Source organism: Octopus sinensis, linkage group LG4, assembly GCF_006345805.1.
Source record: "Octopus sinensis linkage group LG4, ASM634580v1, whole genome shotgun sequence".
NCBI classification, from domain to species: domain Eukaryota; kingdom Metazoa; phylum Mollusca; class Cephalopoda; order Octopoda; family Octopodidae; genus Octopus; species Octopus sinensis.
This window is the reverse complement of record NC_043000.1, coordinates 110,348,426-110,371,053: the sequence shown is the minus strand read 5'-3', so window position 1 is coordinate 110,371,053 and position 22,628 is coordinate 110,348,426. Positions and strand designations below refer to the sequence as shown.

The 22,628-nt window shown below is 37.4% G+C and overlaps 1 protein-coding gene across 1 annotated transcript in view; it reads left to right on the top strand.

The window, feature by feature from the left end:
• Nucleotides 1–22,628, top strand: part of LOC115210681 (angiomotin) — a 45,598-nt gene that overhangs the window by 13,195 nt on the left and 9,775 nt on the right. The window contains exons 2-9 of the mRNA XM_029779354.2: nucleotides 12,983–13,096; nucleotides 15,570–16,254; nucleotides 18,056–18,239; nucleotides 19,043–19,187; nucleotides 19,962–19,999; nucleotides 20,453–20,522; nucleotides 21,372–21,517; nucleotides 22,360–22,512. Coding sequence (XP_029635214.1) covers nucleotides 13,030–13,096; nucleotides 15,570–16,254; nucleotides 18,056–18,239; nucleotides 19,043–19,187; nucleotides 19,962–19,999; nucleotides 20,453–20,522; nucleotides 21,372–21,517; nucleotides 22,360–22,512 — 1,488 coding nt within the window. The 5' untranslated portion in view covers nucleotides 12,983–13,029. The remainder of the gene's footprint in view (nucleotides 1–12,982; nucleotides 13,097–15,569; nucleotides 16,255–18,055; nucleotides 18,240–19,042; nucleotides 19,188–19,961; nucleotides 20,000–20,452; nucleotides 20,523–21,371; nucleotides 21,518–22,359; nucleotides 22,513–22,628) is intronic.

Sequence of the window (22,628 nt, the reverse complement as noted above, 5' to 3'; positions counted from 1 at the left end):
ACCACTCTCTAAATAAATGTAATTGTAATTCTGTTTTCTCATTCTATGGAACTTATTGTCCGTGTCTTTTAAAGTGGACACATTCCTTCATGTTCTACTAAATTTAATTATAACATTTGTTTTCCTTTCGTTGGATCAAGTGCCTTTGATTATATCATTACGATTAAACTGAAAACTTTGTGCTTCGATGAAGATGTTCAGTATTTTTTTATAATACACACACACACACACACACACACACACAGAGATTTGGTGATGCAAACGGTAAAATGAAACTCAAAACATGAGTATATATACGTTTTATTTTGTTTGTTTTTATCAATAATCGACAGAAGTTACAGTGACTCGATGGTCGAGATTCGTGTTTGCACTTATCAAAAATGCCAACACACGGAACTTACGGCCCTTAAGTCACCCTCTAGTTTCTGCTGATTAATAATTTGTGTGTGTGTGTGAGAGAGAGAGAGAGAGAGGAAGGGAGAGCATTGTAGTTTGCTTGAAGCATTGTAGTATAGGAGTAGAAAAAAAAAGGAAAATGAAGAAAGCTTCTAACAATGCAGAAAGTTTAACTAAACACTTATTGGATTGTTTCCATCTGAGGATTGGCCTTCACGCCTGAAATATAAACGTTTCTGTAAAACTTTCTGTTGGTTCTATCCAATTCCAGACAGGGGGCGAGAGACAGGCTGGGTGAGAGAACTGCGTATTACTCACCATAACTTTGGTACCCGATTCTTCAAGGTTCACAGTCCACCGAAACTAACCTTGTTTTTGCCTTTTCTAAGTTCGGTGAAATAAGCAGCGGTATTCTTCCAGGATTTAAGGAAACAAGGAAATTAGTCGATAATTAGTTCATAGGAATTCGACGAGGTCATTGACCGCTTTCGGCCTTCATCTTCGTTTGAGAGAGGAACGTTGATAAAAAAGTGGTCGTGGCGCTTTGGTTGGAGGCTAACCAATAACTACTATATACGGACAAGTGATTTCTCTTATTGGTTTCAGTCAAAGATGTTCACCTTAATAATTTGTTTTAGTTTGGTACGTCCTTTATCGATTTCTATTTGTGAATGACTAAGTTACGGCGATGTTATAAAATTTGACACTGATGATCACGCGCGCATGCTACAGACTATCACAGACTTTCCATTTACCAAATTTTGCTCACAAAGCTTTTGTCCTTACGACCACAGGGATTGCGATTCAAGCTTTTTAACCATACGGCTGTGCTTGCATTAACTGATTCTGTCTTTTCTTGAAATTCTTTAGCTATGGAATGGTTTCTTTCACTCGAATATATGCTTTACTTGTGAGGTCACGTGGTCTAGTGATTAGGGTGTTGCATTCAAGATCCTTGGTTCGATTCCCCGACCGGGCGGTGCGTTGTGATCTTGAGCAAAATACTTCATTTTACGCTGCTCCAATCCATTCCGCTGCAAAATGAGTTCCAGCAATAGTCGGGAGAAGTTGACCCAGCGATGGACTGACGTCCTGGAGTGGGGATGGATTGTTATACTATGGACGACGCCCTGTTAAGCTCCGGCCTTAGGAGTCCCTAGGGCTTATGAAAGATCTACATATGGTTTACCTGATGTAGAATGTCCAGTTTATGACGCGTGTGGCCCTGGGTAGCGAATTGGCAGAGTCGGTCACAGCGTTAAATAGAATGACTTCGCGTTATTCGAACTCTCTGCGTTCAAATCCCGCCAACCTCAACAACGTCTTTGGTAGATTGACCTAACAACTGCTACAGGGTCGGATGAGATGCCCTGCAGTATCTGGTACTATAAAGATTCAAACAGCTTTGATCAGTGCAAAATAGAGGCCTTTCTCTTCGAAAAATTATGTTTGGATCGACATTGATCGACGGAGGCTGTACGAGTTGGTCCCGTTTATATTCAAGTGAATTATTGTCATTGAGGTTGTTCAGTCATGAGTCGGTCTTAATGAAACACAGAGATACGAGGAGCGAACGAATTTATCTAACCCCCTCTCTATATATCTATATATATATATATATATATATATATATGAGATAATGGTGTCATTGAGACCCAAAGGTGTCAGGTAATGCTGAATAAGTGCTATAGACAGACCATAGTTAAGTTCCAGAGTCGGTAATATTGCGGATAAAGGGTTCAACGTTGGTTCTATGTCAGCGTGTGTATATATGAATTTTTGGGGTAATGAGATAAAAAAAAACAAGGCTGTATAGATATTAGAGCATTTATAGATATCTGTAGATGCTCTAATATCTATACAGCCTTGGTTTTTTTTTATCTCATTACCCAAAAAATTCATATATATATATTAAATCAAAGGCGTTTCACTTAAGATAAGACGAATATATATTTAGAATGTTGAGTAATTGATGTTGGCGGTTGTAAATTTGTGTCTATTAATGTAACTAATTATCGGCTCTGTACAATAATGACTGAAATGGGATGAGCTTGAATAAGTATTATATAATAGCATTGGACCTAATTTTATAAAATAAACACCATTTTATAAAATAAATAACATGTGTTTGACTAAATGACAGTTATAACTGTGCTTATAAATTATGCCGAAAACCAGAACTAGATAGGACATCGTGTAGGAAGGAGTGTAATAAATACAGAAGCTGTATATATTACACGGTGAACGGAAATAGTCAGAGAAAAATGTGTCAGAAATTTAAAGTCACCATTTTTGGACAAGCGGGGAAAATCACAAAAAATGTGATATCTTTTAAATACCATAAATAATTGACACAATGATTAAACGGACATTATTTAAGTTGCTTATTAACTGATAATACATAGTTGGTACACATTAGTAATACAGTTTATATCATTATATAACACTTATGTAAAAATATAAACGTTTTATTCTGTATCTTAAATGAAACAAATAAAAATAAGTCATTTATTGAACTTTTCCTGTAGGTTATTTTTTCTGAGTTTTTTCTCTTTTTTTTTTTTGTGGATGCGGAATACTCAGCCTTTACGTACCCACTCGACTTACAGGAAATAACAAAATTGTCTTCAAATCACACGCTACCATCTTAAAAATTGAAGAACACGGATCTTTTCAAAATTCTCCCAGCCACTTGAATTATTTCAAATTTTCAGATTTTTTTTTAATATTCTACACGTGTGTATGCTGGTAACGAAAATCACGTTCATTTTCTTTTAGAAATTAAAAAAAAAAAAAAAAAAAAGTAACAAGTAACAAGCAACCGGAAACTTCCATTGCCGACATACCAGAAGTCATTAACAAGCAAATTTACATCTGTGTGGGAAATTTGACAAAAATCTGGCGAAAATTTGAATGTGGTTGAAAGTATTTTAGAAAAATCGAAAGACTGCTTGTTCACTGAATGTCTGAATCCGTTTGACCTGAGCTTCGTTGAGATTAATTAGGAGCGACAGTAAAAACATGTATCTCTGTCCTCTTAGCATAATATTTATGACATGTCTTAAATACGGAGATAAACTCACTACTTGTTCATTCGGTTTTAATTCTCGCTTGAAAACATTCCTTTTCATTCGTGAGAAATGCATGAACGTTACAATGAAACACTGACATAACGTTTAGCTGGCAGAATAATTAATGGATGTGTGCATTAAAATTTTAACTGTATCAATTTGTATGCAGCTACATATTTGAAAGACTTTTATTATTTACTAAATAATGCAATTTCGTCACAAGAATTGGAAAATACTTTGCAGTACTTCTTCCTGCTCTTTACGTTCTGAGTTCAAATCCCGCCGAGGTCAACTTTGCCTTTCATCCATTATTTACTAAAATGATTGAGAGCAACAATGTCCGAATCATAGGGGAAGGAAGTCGGGTACGACTTCTGAGGAGCGGTCAACAAAACCGTTTATCTGCACATCTATAATATATAATGTTTACATTCTTATTTAATCTACAGGGAGGCTTTGTAATGTTTAAATTAATTCTGATTTACGATATGTTACAGATTATATTTAAATGTACACACATACATATTTGGTGCATCTCCGTCGTTCGGCTACAAGGATACAATTACTTGATCGAGTTAGTTTATAGTGGTTGAGTATTCCTAAAGACGTGTTCTCGGGCAAAGTCAGTGTAAGTCACTGTGTGTGGCTAACTTATGACTTTTGAATTAATCACAGTATACCTGATTGGCTTCTATATCGCTTCCGTCCATTCGGTTTCACTAACAAGGTATGACTTGATCTGCAGCTGTATATAAATAAAAAATATTATATTTGCCCAAGATCGAACCCAGGACATCGTGATTACGAAGCGAACTTCTTAACCATTCGGCCATACTGCACCGCACGCATGCACCAACAGAAAGAAACGCACATGTGTGTGTGTTCTAATTATACATCAAATGGCCTGGAATAAATAAAACAATCTTTAAACAAATTAAATGATGATTTCCAAGGAGGAAACGTTGTACAAATACATGTATGTATGTATTATACTATATTATATACATTTTAATTATATTTACACTCTAATAATTATTCTAATAATGAGAAACGTTATTAGCAAATAGTTAAAGAATTACGTTTTTTGTGATTATTTTCAAAGACGTACTTTATTTACGAAAGAATGAATATAAAATGATCTCTGTTGTAATAAGATATGTAGACGAGTCAACCAACCCACCCTGATAAACGAAATTCCCCAAGTTTTTGCGCAGTTTATTGCTTGAAATTGCTGTTTGGCGGCATAGGTGTATTAGTTACGTAGAGATATTATAGAGAAACAGGGCGCCTGGTATGATGTATGGACGTGCTTTTTTTTTTTTTTTCATGGAAATAAAATAGCTGAAAAGTGATAGGGGTGTACGAACGACTAAACTGACATTCCTTTATTACCGACTTGAATTCTTATAACCCCACCCCCTCCACTCTTCACAGAAGTTCGGGGAAAGTTGTCTGCTTTTATTATTGCTAAATGGAATTGGGACAAAATAATAATAATAACAATAATGATAATGATAATAATAACAAAAAAATGTCATGCAGCATTTGTTCCGGTTCCTTAGGTTTTCAGTTCCGATTCCTAACGAAATCAACTGTGCCTTTCCTGGGTCGATATAGTACCAGTTAAATACTAGAATCGATGTTGCTTCCCCACAAATTTCTGATCCTTTTTTTTTTTTTTTACCAACCAGATGGTTCCGGGTTCAGTCCCACTACGTGGCACCTTGGGCAAGTGTCTTCTACTGTAGCCTCGGGCCGACCAAAGCCTTGTGAGTGGATTTGGTAGACGGAAACTGAAAGAAGCCCATCGTATATATATATATATATATATATATATATATATATATATATATATTATATATATATATATGTGTGTGTGTGTGTGTGTGTAGGTCTGTTTGTGTTTGTCACCCTCAACATCGCTTGACAACCGATGCTGGTGTGTTTATGTCCCCCGTAACTTAGCGGTTCGGCAAAAGCGACCGATAGAATAAGTCCTGGGGTGGATGTGCTCGACTAAAGGCGGTGCTCCAGCATGGCCACAGTCAAATGACTGAAACAAGTAAAAGAGTATTATTGTTGTTTAGCCCCGGGTCTGTCCTGAACAGTCAGATCCACCATCAAAAAGTGTTATCCCGTTCTTTTAAGACATCCAAGAGTGATTCGGGGAAATTCGGTTATTTCATACCATGGCCATCCCATCTTCTATATATTCTATAGCTTAATGTACTCCCCCACTACATTATTCAATGTGTCCTTCAATATTTTTTTTTTATGACAGTGAGAATATTTAGTTGCTATTTCTAACTAAAAGATCGACCACGTAATGTCTCCCGCGTTGGCTTGTTGTCATGGTCGTCGTTGCTTTGATAACAGTCTACAAGGTCAATCTGTCTCTATTTCGACATTCCATTCACTCTCTCTCTCTCTCTCTCTCTCTCTCTCTCTCTCTCTGTCTATATTTCTACGTTCTATTCACTTTATCTCTTTCTTTCTTTCTCTCCCTTTTCTATCTATCTCCTTCTTTCCATTTTTCTATCTTTGTCTTTCTCTCCCTCTCTATCCGTCTATCTCTATACATTCCATTCACTCTCTCTCTCTCTCTCTTTCTCCCTCTGCTTTTCTATCTATCTTTCTCTCCCTCTGCGTATCTATCTGCTTTTCTATCTTTCTTTCTCTCTCTCTCTCGCTCTGCGTATCTATCTGTTTTTTCTATCTATCTCTTTTTCTCTCCCTCTGCGTATCTATCTGTTTTTCTATCTTTCTCTCCCTCTGCGTATCTATCTGTTTTTCTATCTTTCTTCTCTCTCTCTCTCTCGCTCTGCGTATCTATCTGTTTTTCTATCTATCTCTTTTTCTCTCCCTCTGCGTATCTATCTGTTTTTCTATCTTTCTCTCCCTCTGCGTATCTATCTGTTTTTCTATCTATCTTCTCTCTCTCTCTCTCTCTCTCTCTCTCTCTCCCTCTGCATATCTATCTATTTTTCTATCTTTCTTTCTCTCTCTCTCTTTCTCCCTCTGCGTATCTATCTGTTTCTCTCTCTCCCCTCCCTCTCTCTATCTATATTTGTCTTTCTATGCCTCTCCATTTCCACATTCCATTCACAACATATTTTGGTCGCCATTTCCTTCTTCTCATTCAGTGTGAAAAAAAAAGTAAAAACCAAACAAACAGCCCCCCAATGTCGTCGTCTGCTGACTGACTGATGATGACCGACAAGCCACGACGACGGACCAACTTTTTTGTAAAGTTTGGCCCCATTCCAGCTAAACATTCCTTTTAACCCGTCTATCAACTGTTGCACTTAAATACTACTACTGCTACTGCTGCTGTTTAGCCCGGGGTCGGCTGTGATTGAGTAGACAGGCTTGTGATCAAAGCCTTCCGACCATGACCGTCTTGTTTAGTTTTTCTCAGACGTGGCTGTGGCATTCACTTTTTCTCAACTATTTGTTTATGGGTTCAATCCCACCGTGTGATTCTTTAGGCAAGTACCTTCTATCATAGCCCCGGGCCAAGAAAGAAGCCCGCCGTATATGTGTGTGTCTGTGTTTGTCCCCCCGGCTTCGCTTGACAACCGATGCTGGTGTGTTTACGTCTCCCGTAACTTAGCAGTTCGGCAAAACAGACCAATAGAATAAGTACCAGGCTTACAAAGAATTTGTTCGACTAAAGGCGGTGCTCCAGCATGGCCGCAGTCAAATGACTGAAACGAGTAAAAGAATAACCAAATATTCGGGAACATCTATGTTGGATCTATTTCAGTGAAGCGAAGAAGTTGGGACCAATGCAGTTTCGCACCTTTCTTTGAAAAGGGCTTTTTTTTTAAAAAGTTTTTCCGGATTCCTACGTTTTAAATGTCGGAAATTACGAACATGCATTTAAAAAATTGCTTTAATTTCCCCCGCCCACCCACCTCTTTCCCGCCCCCAATTAAAAATTTTTATTTTGTTCAATTGAAAGAGATCGGAGCGGATTGATGAGCATATGCAAATCGAAATTAAATACAGACAAAAACACATTCAAGTGAAAAGAATTTGCCTTTTATTTGTGTTTGCCTTAATAATATAATATAAATTAAATATACACCAGTTTATGAAAAACAAACATTAATATTTAATAATTAGTGTTATAAAGTTTAATAAGGGGCTCAAATTTCACCCCTCCCCCAATTTTAAATTTTGAACTTTTTCATCCATTTATTTGTCTATCTTATTTATCTCTGTCCTTTTATTCGTATACTCTTTTACTTGTTTCAGTCATTTGACTGCGGCCATGCTGGAGCACCGCCTTTAGTCGAGCAAGTCGACCCCAGGACTTATTCTTTGTAAGCCTAGTACTTATTCTATCTGTCTCTTTTTGCCGAACCGCTAAGTTACGGAGACGTAAACACACCAGCATCGGTTGTCAAGCGATGTTGGGGGGATAAACACAGACACACACACACACATATATATATGCATATATATGACGGGCTTCTTTCAGTTTCCGTCTACCAAATCCACTCACAAGGCTTTGGTTGGCCTGAGGCTAGAGTAAATATATAGTATATATAATAGATATAATATAATTTTTTTTTATTTGCATCCGACATCTAAAACTGCATCAAGTCCCACGAAGTAATAATAATACTTTATTCTAAGCATAAACCAACAGGTCATGCACTAGTAATATAGTAATAAATATACTGTTTGCTACTAATGTTATTAGTATCGTTTACTGCTGCTAATGGTGATTCATCGGTGTTAAAATAGCTCAGTGGTTGCCGTAGTGATGATGGCGATGAAGAAGAAGAAGATACTGTATTAAGTAAAGCAAGCGAGAAAACTTTACTCTGATATCTCTTTATGCCTGACTCTCGTTTTGCTGTTCCGTAAGTTCATTGTTTTGTTGCTGTGCTTGTGTATACGGTACCAGGTATCTCTCTGTGTGTGTGTATATATATGTGTGTATATATATATATATATATATATATATATATATATATATATATATATATATATATATGTGTGTGTGTGTGTATATGTATATAACGTATGATAATGTGATGTTATGTACTATTTCGTGTGTGTGTGTGTGTGATGAATAATTATAACAGTTATGATAATATATAGCAACTGATGATGATGATAATGATAATCTATGGCGTTTATTTGTACCATTTCAGCTTTGCGTGCCAACTGTAACATACATCCCTCATTTCAAATTCTAATTTCCAAAAATGTCCCAAGAAGAACAATCATTTCTTTCAAATTGTGTGTGCGTTTATTAAACTTTTTCAATTAAAAAGGGTGAGAGTGATTTTGAAACTTCGAAGTCTCTATCACCCCTGTTGTAAAAGTTTTCTAGACATGTACTCTATTAACAAGTATTGAGCAATGCTTTAGTTTTATTATTCAATTGGTTTGGGGGGGGGTTATAACTTAATACAAAGTCAAACATCATGTACGTGTGTGAGAGAGAGTATGATTGTGTATGTGTGCGTATGTATGTATACATATATACTTGCATACATACATACTTGCATACATACATACATACATACATACATACATACATACAAATATTCTTACATACATACATACATACATACATGATGATGATGCTTTAATCTGTTGTTTGGTAGAAGAACGAACGAAAGATAGAATTATGTTTTTGATACGTTTTCGCTTTAAAATTCTTCAACATTGCTAAGAATAATTTCCAATCACCTTTACTAGTTCCAATTATTTATCGAGACCATTCTCTGATTCTCGTCCCATATAAATATATAAACGGCTTTCTCCTGTTCGTTAATTTTCATGTTTCTTGCGAATGAGTGCCCCCCCCCCCACCGGATTTTGTTTCCTCATAACTTTCTGAAAAATACTTATTTTTAATGAAGCTCTGCAGAGATAAGTTTTCGGGAATGTAAAATAAAGTTTAGAGGGGAAAGAAATTCCTTAAAGAGTTTCAGATCGTTCGAGCCCTGCTTTGTTATTTTATTCTTTTTAACATTGGACTGCGGCCTTGATTGGACATCACTTTAGGGGGGATTTTAGTCAAATCGCCTCCAGTACTTACTTTAAAAATAAAAATCTGGCTCTTATTCTGCCGATTTTGTTTACCGAATCGCTAAGTCACGTAGATGTAAATAGATTAATTCCGATTGTCAAGTAGTGTGGCTGGGACAAATAAAGGCGCACGTGTCTGATTAACAAGCTAACCACATGGTTTTGGGTTCAGTCCCACTGCGAGGTACAGGTGTCTTCCACTAATAGCCCCGGGCTGACCAGTGCCTGTGGGTAAATTTGGTCAACAGAAACTGCACAGTAGCTGGTCGTGTGTCTTCGTGCCACAGCTTGACCGATGTTTTGTTCACACCCCACCCTCTTAACAGGTCGGTAATAATTTCCGATAGAATAAGTACCAAATTTCAAACTGGGATCGATTTATTCGAATAAAATTCTTCAAGGCGGTGCCTCAGCATGACTGCAATTCAATAATTGAAACAAATCAACAGTATGTATGTGCATATCTGTGTGTGTGTGTGTGTGTGTGTGTGTAATTTATAGTTGAAAAAATAAATTTTCATTGTTTGCTATCACTTTGTATATGTTTGTGTGTATGTTTATGTGCTTGTGTGTGTGTCTATTGTTTGTATGTGTGTGTTTGAACCATCACACCTTGATATCGAACCCTGTCTCTTATGATTGTGAATTGAACTTTTTAACTACTCTGCTATGATTGCAATTTGGATTGTACATGGTGTTTGTTGATTGTTGCGAACAATATCTAGCGTTTTAGACTGTTGCAAATGGTTGTGTTGACTGAGTGTTACCATCAAACGAGACAAACTATGTTGCTAACAACATAGTCTTTCGGCCTTTATTACAAAATGTTGCGAGCTAATAGTGACGTTGCTAATGTCTAACGACTTAACATTGTTGCTAATTGATGTCTAGCTGTTATTGACTGTTCTCAATGATTTTTGGAGAAGTATGAAATCCAAAAGTTGGCTTTGGATAGGAATTGAACTTGGGACATAAATGGTGGTGGTGACGGCGTTGTATGTACTTGTGTGTATGTGTGTGTGTATCTATATATACTCGTATACTACATGTGTGTGTGTTGATGTAATAGTACTAACTAGTAATAATTGTATATAATTTAAACATAGAAGACTTAGCAGTGTGTGTGTGTGTATTATATATATATATATGTGTGTGCATATATATATGTGTGTGTGTGTATATATATGTGTATGTGTATATATATATATATATATATATATATATATGTGTGTGTGTGTGTGTGTGTGTGCGTATGTGTAAAGCCAACGAATTCTGTTTTACACAGTGTTTACCCCAACGCTCAATTTTTTCTCTGGTAAGAGTGTTTAAGTAAAGACTTCCACCTAAAGACCACCACCAATGAAAATAATACTACTTAATACAATTGTAACTGTGAATTCCTTAACTATTGGCTTTCAATCAAGACATTCTGGCAGTCAGCCATCGCAAGACTAATAATAAAAGATATGCCATTCAGTTACGGTTAGTTCCCCCCCTTCCCCCACACCTATCTGCAGAATGGTGTTGTTGTTGTTGTTGTTGATGTTGTTTAACCCCGGGCCAGCCATGATCAAGGAGACCTAACAGAGATGGTGTAGTTATTAGTTGGTGTTGTTGTTGTTGTTGTTTAACTCCAGGCCAGTGCTGGCCAAACTGAAGTATGATCAAATACATTCCAGCCATAACGATGCTGTCGTTTTGGAGTGGCATAGTGTACCGCATACTACATTATCTGCTGTGATATCTTTGTTTTAAGATGCGAGAGGGTGGAGGAGGATTCTTGGCTGTTCTTTCACTCTAGCTCTGCACCCTTCTGCTTTGTGTGTGTGTGTGTGTGTGTGTGTAAGAGAGTATAAATTTCTGCAAGGAAACCCACTCTGACTTCCATCTGTCTCATGCTGAAGCGAAGAATGCTAAGTGAGCCGAGTGGGATTCTAATTTTAGTGACATTCACTTTGGTTTGGAATGTTCCCATAGCAGGTGTGCTAATCTTCTTAAAATAGATTCTTCTGGGTGATTCATTGGCCTATTTTTGGCCATTTTACTGGTTCTTTAGTTTTTGGCCTAGTTCAGCATTTGGAATTGTGTGGGTTTGCCTCAAGAATTCTTCACATGGATGCCATCAATTTCAAAAAAGAAGTAAATATCATAGTTATTATAGTTACCCTCTCTCTCTCCCTCCCTCTCTCTCTCTCTCCCTCTCCCTCTCTCTCATGGTATGTTAAATGTTTCTAACAACGAAATTCTGTATGTTTCTCTCCATCCTTCTTCTCTTGTTTCAGCCATTCAACTGTGGCCAAGCTGGGGCACAGCCTTGAAGGATTTTAGTGAAACAAACCAACGCCAGTGCACGAGTACTGAGTTGATTTGTTTTTATTCCATCAATCTTCATTACCACTAAGTGAAAAGGACACAAACAAACCAACACTGGTTGTCAGACAGTGGGTAGGAGACAAACATAGACACACAAAGACGTATATGTGGGACTATAGTAGAAGACACTTGCCCAAGGTGCTGTGCAATGACATTGAACTCCAAACCACCTGCTTACAAACCAAGCTTCTTAACCACACAGCCATTCCTACACCATGTTTATTTATTTATTTATTTTGTGATTTATGAAAATATGGTCATCTGTTGTAAGTTCATAAAGAGCCAATCACTGGTTTAATGCATTTCTGATTGTGGGAATGGTAAGGGAGTATCTGTAACTAGGTGCAGAACAGATATTATAAGGAACTTTGTTGATATGGAATTTTTTTTTTGTCCAATTTTCTGTATTCTATGCTGACTTAAACTGGTAAAAGATGTGCAAGTACATCTACATTTTCCTGACTCCTAAGCAGCCTCCGTCCATCAAATTCCATGCAGCAGGCATTGACCAACATCGGTCAGTGGCAGGAGTAACTTGTCCAAGGTACTGCAATGTGGAATAAAGGACAGAATGACACAGTAATGTCTCTAACTAGCTGCAGAACAATATTAGTTTCAAATTTTGGCACAGCACCAGCTATTTCAGGGGAGGTGTAAGTCGATTACATTACCCCCAGTATGCAACTGGTATTGTCTTATCAACATCCAAAATCAGCCTCAATGGAATTTGAGCTTGGAATATAAAAATGGACAAAATGTTGCTTAGCGTTTTGTCCTACATGCTAATGATTCTGTCAGCTCCCCACCTTACAGCAGAACAACACTGCAAGGAACACACATATTAACCATTCAGAAACACCCAAAAATCTGTTAAATTCACTTAAACATTTATTATTTGGTATCAACATTTTCCTCACACCAACTGCAACCTAGTCACTGACTTGAAAAAAAAAATGTCTTTCTTTTTTTTTAGTTTGTTTACATTCTTTGATTTATATTAGCAAAAAGATATACATACATATATCTACAATAGTGATGATGGTAATCTGTCTGATTTCTAATTTTCTTTCATTTCTTCTTCATTGCAGTTCAATTTGGAGCTTGTGAGGAATCAGTTTAACAAAAATTTCTAGAAATGCAGTCCTCACCGTACAGAGATCCACCGCCATACCCAGGACATTCTAAACAACTATTACAGCCTGGTAAGTAACCGATTCTGGTTCCATTCTTTTAATAGTTTATCTCTTAACAAGTATCAAGACTGTTTGAAGAGAAACACAATTAACCCTGAAGTCTACTGCAAAGCACTTGTTTCTGTCCCTCTAGTCATACTTTAGCCTCTCACCACTTGACACAAAAGCATCTCCTTCAATACTATACCCCTTACTCATTTGAGGGTAGTTGCTTTGCAGATTACTTGGTGACTTTGCTGGTGCTGGTGCCACATAAAAAAACACTGAGTATACTCTGTAAAATGGTCGGTGCTAGGAAGGGCAGCCAGCCACAAAAACCATACCAAAGTAGGCATTGGAGTTTGGTGTAGTTCTCTGGTTTGTTAATGCCAGTCAAGCCGTCCAACCCCATACCAGCATGGAAAATGGATCTTAACCCTTTTGATACCAACCCAGCTGAAACCAGCTCTGGCTCTGTAGTACAAATGTCTTGTTTTCATAAGTATTGAATTAAAATCTTAGTCACCAAACCTTAGTCACAATTTATGTTCCTAACAGTAGCTTAATGATAACAAAGTTATTTTACTAAATTCTTTGTTATATTTGAAGTAATTGAAATAAATACAAAGCATCTCAAAATAAATACAGTAACGAAAGGGTTGAGCAAGGGTAATGATGAAACAAGATGGTGCCAGGCACAACTCAGTTATTCATTTACAATGTGGCACCAGTGCACAGCCAGGCATTAACTGCAACGGCACTAATACAGTGTGTGTTAGGAATCAATAACAAAACATACAGAGACAGGCAGACAGGCAAATAGACTCACAGACAGACAGATGTACTCACATACTTACAAGTACTCGTATTCATGTATGCATGAGTACACTGGGGTTGCATAAAAGCCTTGAAATGCTGGGGTTTCACATGAAAGAACAAAGCAAAGTGACCCACAAAATCCAGTTGGTTAATTGGTACAGTGAAGATTTCTAATACATTCCACAGACATTGCATTCATGTCTTCTGGATATTTCCTCACACTCGTGTCTGTATCCGACACATGCATATAATGTGTAATGAAGCATATAGATTCATCATCATCATCATCATCATCATCGTTTAACGTTCGTTTTCCGTGCTAGCACGGGTTGGACGGTTCACCAGGCTCCAGTCTGATCTGGTAGTATTTCTACAGCTGGATGCCCTTCCTAACGCCAACCACTCCGTGAGTGTAGTGGATGCTTTTTACGTGCCACCAGCACAGGTGCCAGGGGAGGCTGGCAACGGCTACGATCGGTTGGTGCTTTTGGGCTAAAATAAACACATGCACTCAAGTTTATCCACATACACTTCTACACTTCCAACATAAGTTCACACACACTAACTTAAACATTTGCAAATCCTAGGAACTGTTTTGACTGAAACAAAAGAGTCTAGTCTCTTTATTAGTGCCCTGCTTAAATTCTGCCAAGAACTAACATAAATCTGAAAGAAAAGCAAACGTCCATACACAAGCAGTAGACTTGTGTCTGGTATAAATTCTTTATTGATAACCTTCATGGAATAATTTCTATCTATTCTATTTGGTGTTATTGTTTGCAAATATTTCTGTTCGACTGAATTTGAATAACTAGAGGGTTTGGCTGTGTGGTTAAGAAATTTGCTTGCCAGCCACCTGGTTTCAGGTTCATTCTCGCTGCATGGCACCTTGGCCAGGTGAGGGCCTTCTGCACTTGCCTCAGATTGACCGAAGCATTCTGAGCGGGTTTGATCGACAGAAATCAAAAGAAGCTCATCGTGTGTGTGTGTGTACCCTTGTCTTGACATCATCTGGTGTTTGTAAATGTCATACAAGTGATTCGTTTCTAGTCTTCCATGAAAAACCTGTCTGGCCATGATAGAATATATTACATCATTTGGAAACAGGGTTAGGGTTGGTAACAGGAAAGGCATTCCATCTGATCCATGCAAGCATGGAAAAAAATAAATGCGCATTTTTAAAGCCTAGCCAGCCTCGTGGGCCTGGTTTCCCGGTTTCTATGACGTATGTGTTCCCCAGCTGGATGGGACGCCAGTCCATCGCAGCGTTACTAATTTTTGCCAGCTGAGTGGACTGGAGCAACGTGAACTGAAGTGTTTTGCTCAAGAACCCAACACATCACCCAGTCCAGGAATTGAAACCACAGGAGGCTGTTAAATGATGATGATGATGGTGGTCATGGTGGTAGAGGGGGAGGAGAAGGATTGGCAGAAGTGGTAGTGCAACATAAATTGCTTTGCATTCCTTTATGTTCTGCAACCAACTTTACTCTTTACCATTTGCAAAGTGTACCGGTCATGCATTGAGATCAATATCATTTGTAGATTTGTGCCTGTGTTAGAAGTTAATATTACAGAATTAATTGGGTGAAATTGTTGTGACTGTATGTATGTATCCATGGAAACACATCTTAAAAATTTCTTCCTTATTTATTTATTTATTTATTTTTTTATTTTTGTTAAGGTTTACGCCAAAGTTTTTCTGGTAGTGAAACAAGTACAGATGTGTCACTTTCGTCGACAGAAAACTTAAGTACCTCTCAGAGACAAGAACCACAAGGAGAGGAAACACACACACAAGAAATGTATTATGATCTTAAAACAGCTCCAAGATATTCTATGTTAGCTCAGCTTGGAATGCAAATACCAGTGGACATAAAAGATCTGAATAACCAACCCATTTTCGCCCCAACAACCCAGCAAAATATACCCAGTGTTTATACGACACCCACAGCTCAATATTATTCCGCATCACTAACACCAACCGTTTCTTCTGGTGAATGGCAAAACAGTCAAATGGTAACGTGTACAGTGGCCGATTCTCAGGTGATTCCGATGAACGCCACAGTAACGGTACCGACCACTGTTGCATACACAACACAATGCTGGTCTCAACACCACATGGACCCACAAGTATTACAATATCTTAGCAATTTACCGCCGCCGCCAGAGTATCCCAGAGCAAAATCTGAGAGTGATACCGTAAAGAATGATTTACGCCGTTCCTATGAAATGCTGGAGAAGGTTGAGCGCACAAGATCTCAGCCAGATCTTACAAGGTTTGAATCTCAATTTCGCCAAGCCAATTCGAATGTTTCGCACTTCTATGTTGGAGAGAAAAGTCCTTTAACCAAAGAAAATACAAACTCGTGAGTATCTTTGTTATTGTTGTTATTGTAAGGTTGTTACTCCCTTTTTTTTTTTTCTTTTTTCTTTTATTTGTTTCTGTCTTTGAACTGTGGCTATGCTGGAGCACCACTTTGAATGATTTGGTCAAAGAAGTTGACCCTTGATACTTGTTTATATGTTTATTAGTTATTTTATTGATCAATTTTGCCAAACTGCTAAGTTGTAGGTCATAAATAAATCAACACCAGTTATCAAACGGTGGTGAAGGGACACACAGACACATACACACACACACATTTATATATATATATATATATATGTATATATATACAAAAATTCTATAATTATGAGTATAATTATAATTAGGGTTCAGCAAAATTTGCTTCACCACATACTATTTCAAATATAGTGAAAGAGTAGTTTTTAACTGCTATTTCTATATTTCGGTATGTGGTGAAGCAAATTTTGCTGAACCCTAATTATAATTATACTCATAATTATAGAATTTTTGTATAAGTTTACCGATAATGGTTCTTTTAACATACTGAACTACTTGGTAAAATTATTAATTAATTAATTTTACCCTTTATTATTATTGATTTTATATATATATATATATATATATAATTGATGAGCTCCACACAGTTTCTGTCTACGAATTTCACTCAGCTTGGCACTGTAGTTAGAGGACACTTACACAACGTGCCATGCCATGCGCGCGTGTGTGTGTGTGTTAGATTTGATCAGACTAACTGAAGGGAAGTTACTCTGCCAACATCCGCATTTGACCCTTTAACTATTCCAATATGAACCCCATCAAATGTGGCGATTTGGAAAAGAACTGTTAAGATGCCAGGCAAAATGCTTAACTGCATTTCGTCTGTCTTCAGGTTCTAAGTTCAAATTCTGATGAGGTCAGTTTTACCTTTCATCCTTTCGGGGAACAATAAAATAAGTACCAGCTGGACCCTGGGACCCTGGATTCGATGCAATCAGCCTTAACCCCCTAACCCCAAAACTGTTGACCTTGCACCAAAATTTAAATAAACCAGCAATTTTAAGGGGGTGAGGTTAATCAATGAAATCGACCCCGTCGGAATTTGAGCTCAGAACATGAAGACAGATGAAAAGTCAATGAAGCATTTCGTTCGTGGCAAAATCGTTAACATACTGGATGAAATGCTTCAGTGACATTTCATCTGTCTTCATGTTCTGAGCTCAAATTCCGACAGGGCCGATTTCATTAACCAACCTCCTCTGCTTCTTTAAATTGCTGGTCTATTGTTAGAAACAGCTGTAATCCACCTGACAATAGAGGTACAGTTTGAGGAAGATTTCACTGCTATTTTTTGCAGGACAAGAAACCATGTAGTGGGTACCCCTTATGTTTTTCAGTCTTCAACTACCTTGGACTATACTATGCAATGTAACCTTTTCCTACCATATTTCAGCTTTTGAACAGCTGATATTTTCTTCCCCTTTTCAAATACTACCCCTACTTGGTCATGCTTTTGTGGGACAACAGGCTTCTGTTCTTTCCCTGTCTTGTAAGTCACTTGACAACCTCACTAATGGGGGTGGCATGAAAAAACCCAGTACCTTTCTTAACACCAACCAAGGTTGGTGTTAAGAAGGGCCTCCAGCTGTAGAAAATATGCAAAAGCTGACGCTGCGACTCAGCTTAGCTTGATGGTTTGCCAGACCTTATCAAACCGTCCAACCCATGCCAGCATGGAAAGCAGGTGTTAAATAATAATGATGATGATAACTGGTGTTTCTCCCTAAATTTATGTCTTACATATTTTCTATTTGGGTTTTCAGCGTTTTAGAAAGCCACAAAGAGGAGATAACTCTGCAGTCAGACCAGCACCCAGCGTTATTATTGGCTCGTACCAAACATATTGTTGAAATTCTTAACAATGAGAACCGATTCCTTAAAGAGAAACTGAAGACTATGAGTGAGGATCTCAATCGAAGTAAAAAACGAGTTGTGACATTACAAAAGGTGTGTATATATTGTATATATTATATATTGTGTATATTATATATTATATATTGTGTATATATGTGTTTGTGTATATGAATATATGTCTGCAATTAGATATGTGTCTAAATATCTGGTGTATGTATCTGTGAATGTGTGTGTGTGCCTCTTTAGATATTCAGTGTGTGTGAACCTGTGTATGTGACTATTTATATGATGCGTGTGTGTGTGTGTGTGTCTCTAATCCTCTAATGTGTATGCAAGGGACCACGTAGTGTGCTGACGGTGGTAATGATGATGATGTTGATGCTAGGAGTAGCCCTGTTTACAGTGTCTGGTTGTTTCAAAGAATCTTATAACCACAGAACTTTTGATCTAATGAAGGAATCTCAGCATGGTCAGTCACACAACCTATCTGAAACAGTAGTCAAATCTTCCTCACACCACTGGATAATGTGGTCTTACATTTACAAGAACCAACATGATGGTCACAGCTGGAATGCCTTTGATCATGAATCAACTTGATTAGGTCTGACCTGGGAATAAACACCAATACCAACCTTATAGAGGTATATTCTTGTTGTTGTTGTTAGTCAACCTGGAATGAGTTCACCTTTGAGCAAAGATGTACCTGCTGTGATCTTCATGATTTATTTTGGGCATTGAGGGAGATTTGGATACCACCTTTAGCATGTTAATCAACCGTATTGAGTCTCGTTCTTTAGCCTTGTTTTTGAAATGTTTAGTGATTATGAAATGAAATAATTTTACTGTTGAGGGGTTTTTCCATGACTTTTAAATGAATCTTCCTTTTCCTGGTTTAGTGTGAAGATGAGATCTCTAAAGTCACAGAAGAATACCAAACCCTGGAACAGAAATCCCGCAAAATTCAACAATGGGAAGCAGCTTACAGACGGAAATTGGAAGAAGAAAACAAAAAAATAGGGTCAGAGAACAAATATTACAAAGGTAAAAACAAAACCCCACCTTTTTTATTTCACCTTCTCAGTTCCTTAAATATAAATCACCTTTTCTACTAATCCAATGGAACCCAGTTTACAAATACCTCTCATCACAAACAAATCATTTGTCTCCGGTGACAAACACTCAAGCCAACAGCCATGGTGTGTCAGTGGGAGGAGAGCATCAGTTGCTGTTTAGCTTTTTGTTCAGTGCACATCCCTGCTCAAGTTCATAGCCACCCTCTCTTGAATTTCCTGTGGGGAAAATAGTTCCTTCAGGAACAAATTAAATTCCTAAACCAAATATTTCTGGCCATGTGGTTTAGAAGCTTGCTTCCTGGCCATATGGTACTGAGTTTTGTCCCACTGCACAACAACTTGGGCAAATGTCCATATTGTTACTCTCATCATTAAATCTTCTTAATTCGATCCTTATTTCCTAACTCATTTAACCCTTTCGTTACCAACCTCTGGCTGAAACCAGCTCTGTACTCTGAGTACAAATGTCTTGTTTCCATAAGTTTTGAATTAAAATCTTCCACCAAACCTTAGTCACAATTTATGTTCCTAACACTAGCTGAATGATAACCAAGTTATTTTACTAAATTCTTTGTTATATTTAAAGTAAATGAAAGAAACACAGAGCATCTCAACAGAAATACAGTAACGAAAGGGTTAAATGTTACCTTGATATCCTCAATTATCTGTGAGATATCCCCAAATATCAGAACTTCTTTTTAAAAATCTTTTAACCAACAATATTTCTGTTTTTTTCTTTCAGAACAATTACAAGGTATTGGAAATGCTGCCAACCAAGAGGTGAGTCATCGATGTATTTATTTATATTTATTCATATTTATTTATATTTATTTGTGGAGTTGTTGTGTTTAAGCACCTTCAAGTTAGCTTGATTGAAGTGTCCTTGAATCAAAGGCATTCCAACTGTGACACACACCCACAATTGGACGTTTAACTTATATAGTAAGGCAGAAGTATAACTCCACCTCCAGTGTTTTCCAGGAGAGGTTAAGCATTTAATTTCATAACCATTCCACAGAACTGTTAAGAAATAGACTCCAGAATTAGTCTTTGGGTTTTAGGGGCCGTTCTGGTAAGAGAAAGTCTATCATTAGACCTGAAAGCTGGTCTGATATTAGACAGATTAAGTCTATCCCCAAAGAATAGGAAAGGCCCTATCAATAGATTCTGTATATATATTGTGTGTGTATTAACGAAATGCATATTAATAAAATGGTCTTCATTTGATTGCAGATGAGCGAGACAGACATAAGAACAGAACTTCGGAAGAAGGAAGCCATTATTGCAAACCTGATGTCAGTCAGTACGTATTGTTCACCTTCAGTTTTCTTTCCAAATCTGTGACATGAAACACTATATCATCATCATCATCATCATCATCATCATCATCATCATCATCATCATCATCATCATCATCACCACCATCATCATCACCATCATCCTCACCATCATCATCATCACCACCACCACTACAATAATAATAAATAATAATAATTATAATAATTTTTTATGTTTTCACTTCTAGTGAGGTAGACAAGATCATCCCACCTCACCATTTCACCCCCATCACACTGTTTCATCTCTGGAAAGCAAAACTACAGAGAAAATTCCTAATCTCTCTTAGTTTAGTTCCTGTTGTTACTTTCATACTTTCATAGTCTCAGGTGTGGAAGTGCATGAATGAGTGGTTAGGCTGTTGAACTCCTGGTCGTAAGGTCGTGATTCCTGGACCTGGGCCAGGTGGTGCATTGTGTTCTTGAGCAAGACACTTCATTTCACGTTGCTCCAGTCCATTCAGCTGGCAAGAATGCGTTATCCTGTGATGGACCGGTGTTTCATTGAATGGATGGAATAGAAATGCAGCAGAAACTGGGAAACCAGTCTCATGAGTCTTGGGAAGAAGCTTTCCCTTTTTTTTTTTCTTCCTTTTTTTCTGGTTTTTTTTTTACATAGTCTCAGGAATTTGGATTTAGAAGTCTTCAGCAGACTTTTATTGGAATTGTTAAATGTTTTCCTTTCCTTTTTCAAAAACTGCTGCTCTGCCATATTCTCACATTCCATGCCATTCATTCCATTCTTTTTATTGTTTCAAAGACCTGTTGTGATTCTAAAGGAAAACCGTTATCCGTTCCTTATTCTTCTCTTTCCACAGACAAAGAGCTGCAAAGTTCCAAAGAGTTGTTACAAGAAGATGTCGTAAAATCTCATCAGATGATTGAACAACAACGATCAGAGATTGAAATCTTGGACAATGCTTTGACAAATGCACAGAGTAACGTGGTCCGTTTAGAGGAAGAGGTAATCATCTCTCATTCCTACCAATCCCATTTTAGAACACTTCTGTTAAAAGTACCATTTTTAATGCAGGAAACAAATATTTCGCTCGAAAATAAAAATGCTGTGAAACCAACAGACAAGATACAGAGGTAGACAGATAGGTTTATTACTAGCATATCATCATCATCATCATCACTTAACATCCGCTTTCCATGCTAGCATGGGTTGGACGATTTTGACTGAGGGCTGGCGAATCAGATGGCTGCACCAGGCTCCAATCTTGATCTGGTAGAGTTTCTACAGCTGGGTGCCCTTCCTAACGCCAGCCACTCCGAGAGTGTAGTGGGTGTTTTTTACGTGCCACCGGCACAAGTGAGTGCCTTTTACGTTCCACCAGCACGGAAGCCAGTTAGCCGCTCTGGCAACGATCACGCTCGGATGGTGCCCATAATTTATGCCAAAAGCATGAAAAGGCTAAACAAAAGTGATTATGTGGTCAGACAGATAGAGAGGAAGATAGCTAGCTACAAAGGTAGAGAGATAAATAGACAGGTGGGTAGATATATATAGACAGACAGACATAGGTATTTAACATAGAAAGCCTCAGAGACTATAAAAGGAGTGGGGGTTGGCGTAAATTATTGACATCTTATATAAAGGGAGATAAGTTGGAGAAACCACACTGCGGTATGTTCAAGTGCTGATTAGTTAATAAGTCTTAAAACACCTTAATGATTAATTAAATTACTTTTTGTAAATACACAAGGTATTGAAAAAAAATAGTAATTTGTCGATGATGTTTTTATGCTTTAAATGACTTCATGGTTTAATTGTGAATATTCTTTTTTTTTTTTCCATTTTAGTGTAAAAAGAAGCAGCTTTACATGGATCGCCTGGACCAGTTACAGAAGGCATTTGTTTCACTACAGATGGCCACAGAAAAACGAGAACAGATGGAACAACAGCTGAGGAACAAACTCGAAAAAGAATTAGGGCAGCTTCGAATTTTTGAAAAGGTATTATTACATTGACCAGATATTTGTAAATGTGTGTGTGTTTATTTATTTATATATATATATATATATATATATATATATATATATACATCATGGCACTCAACGGAACAGCTTGC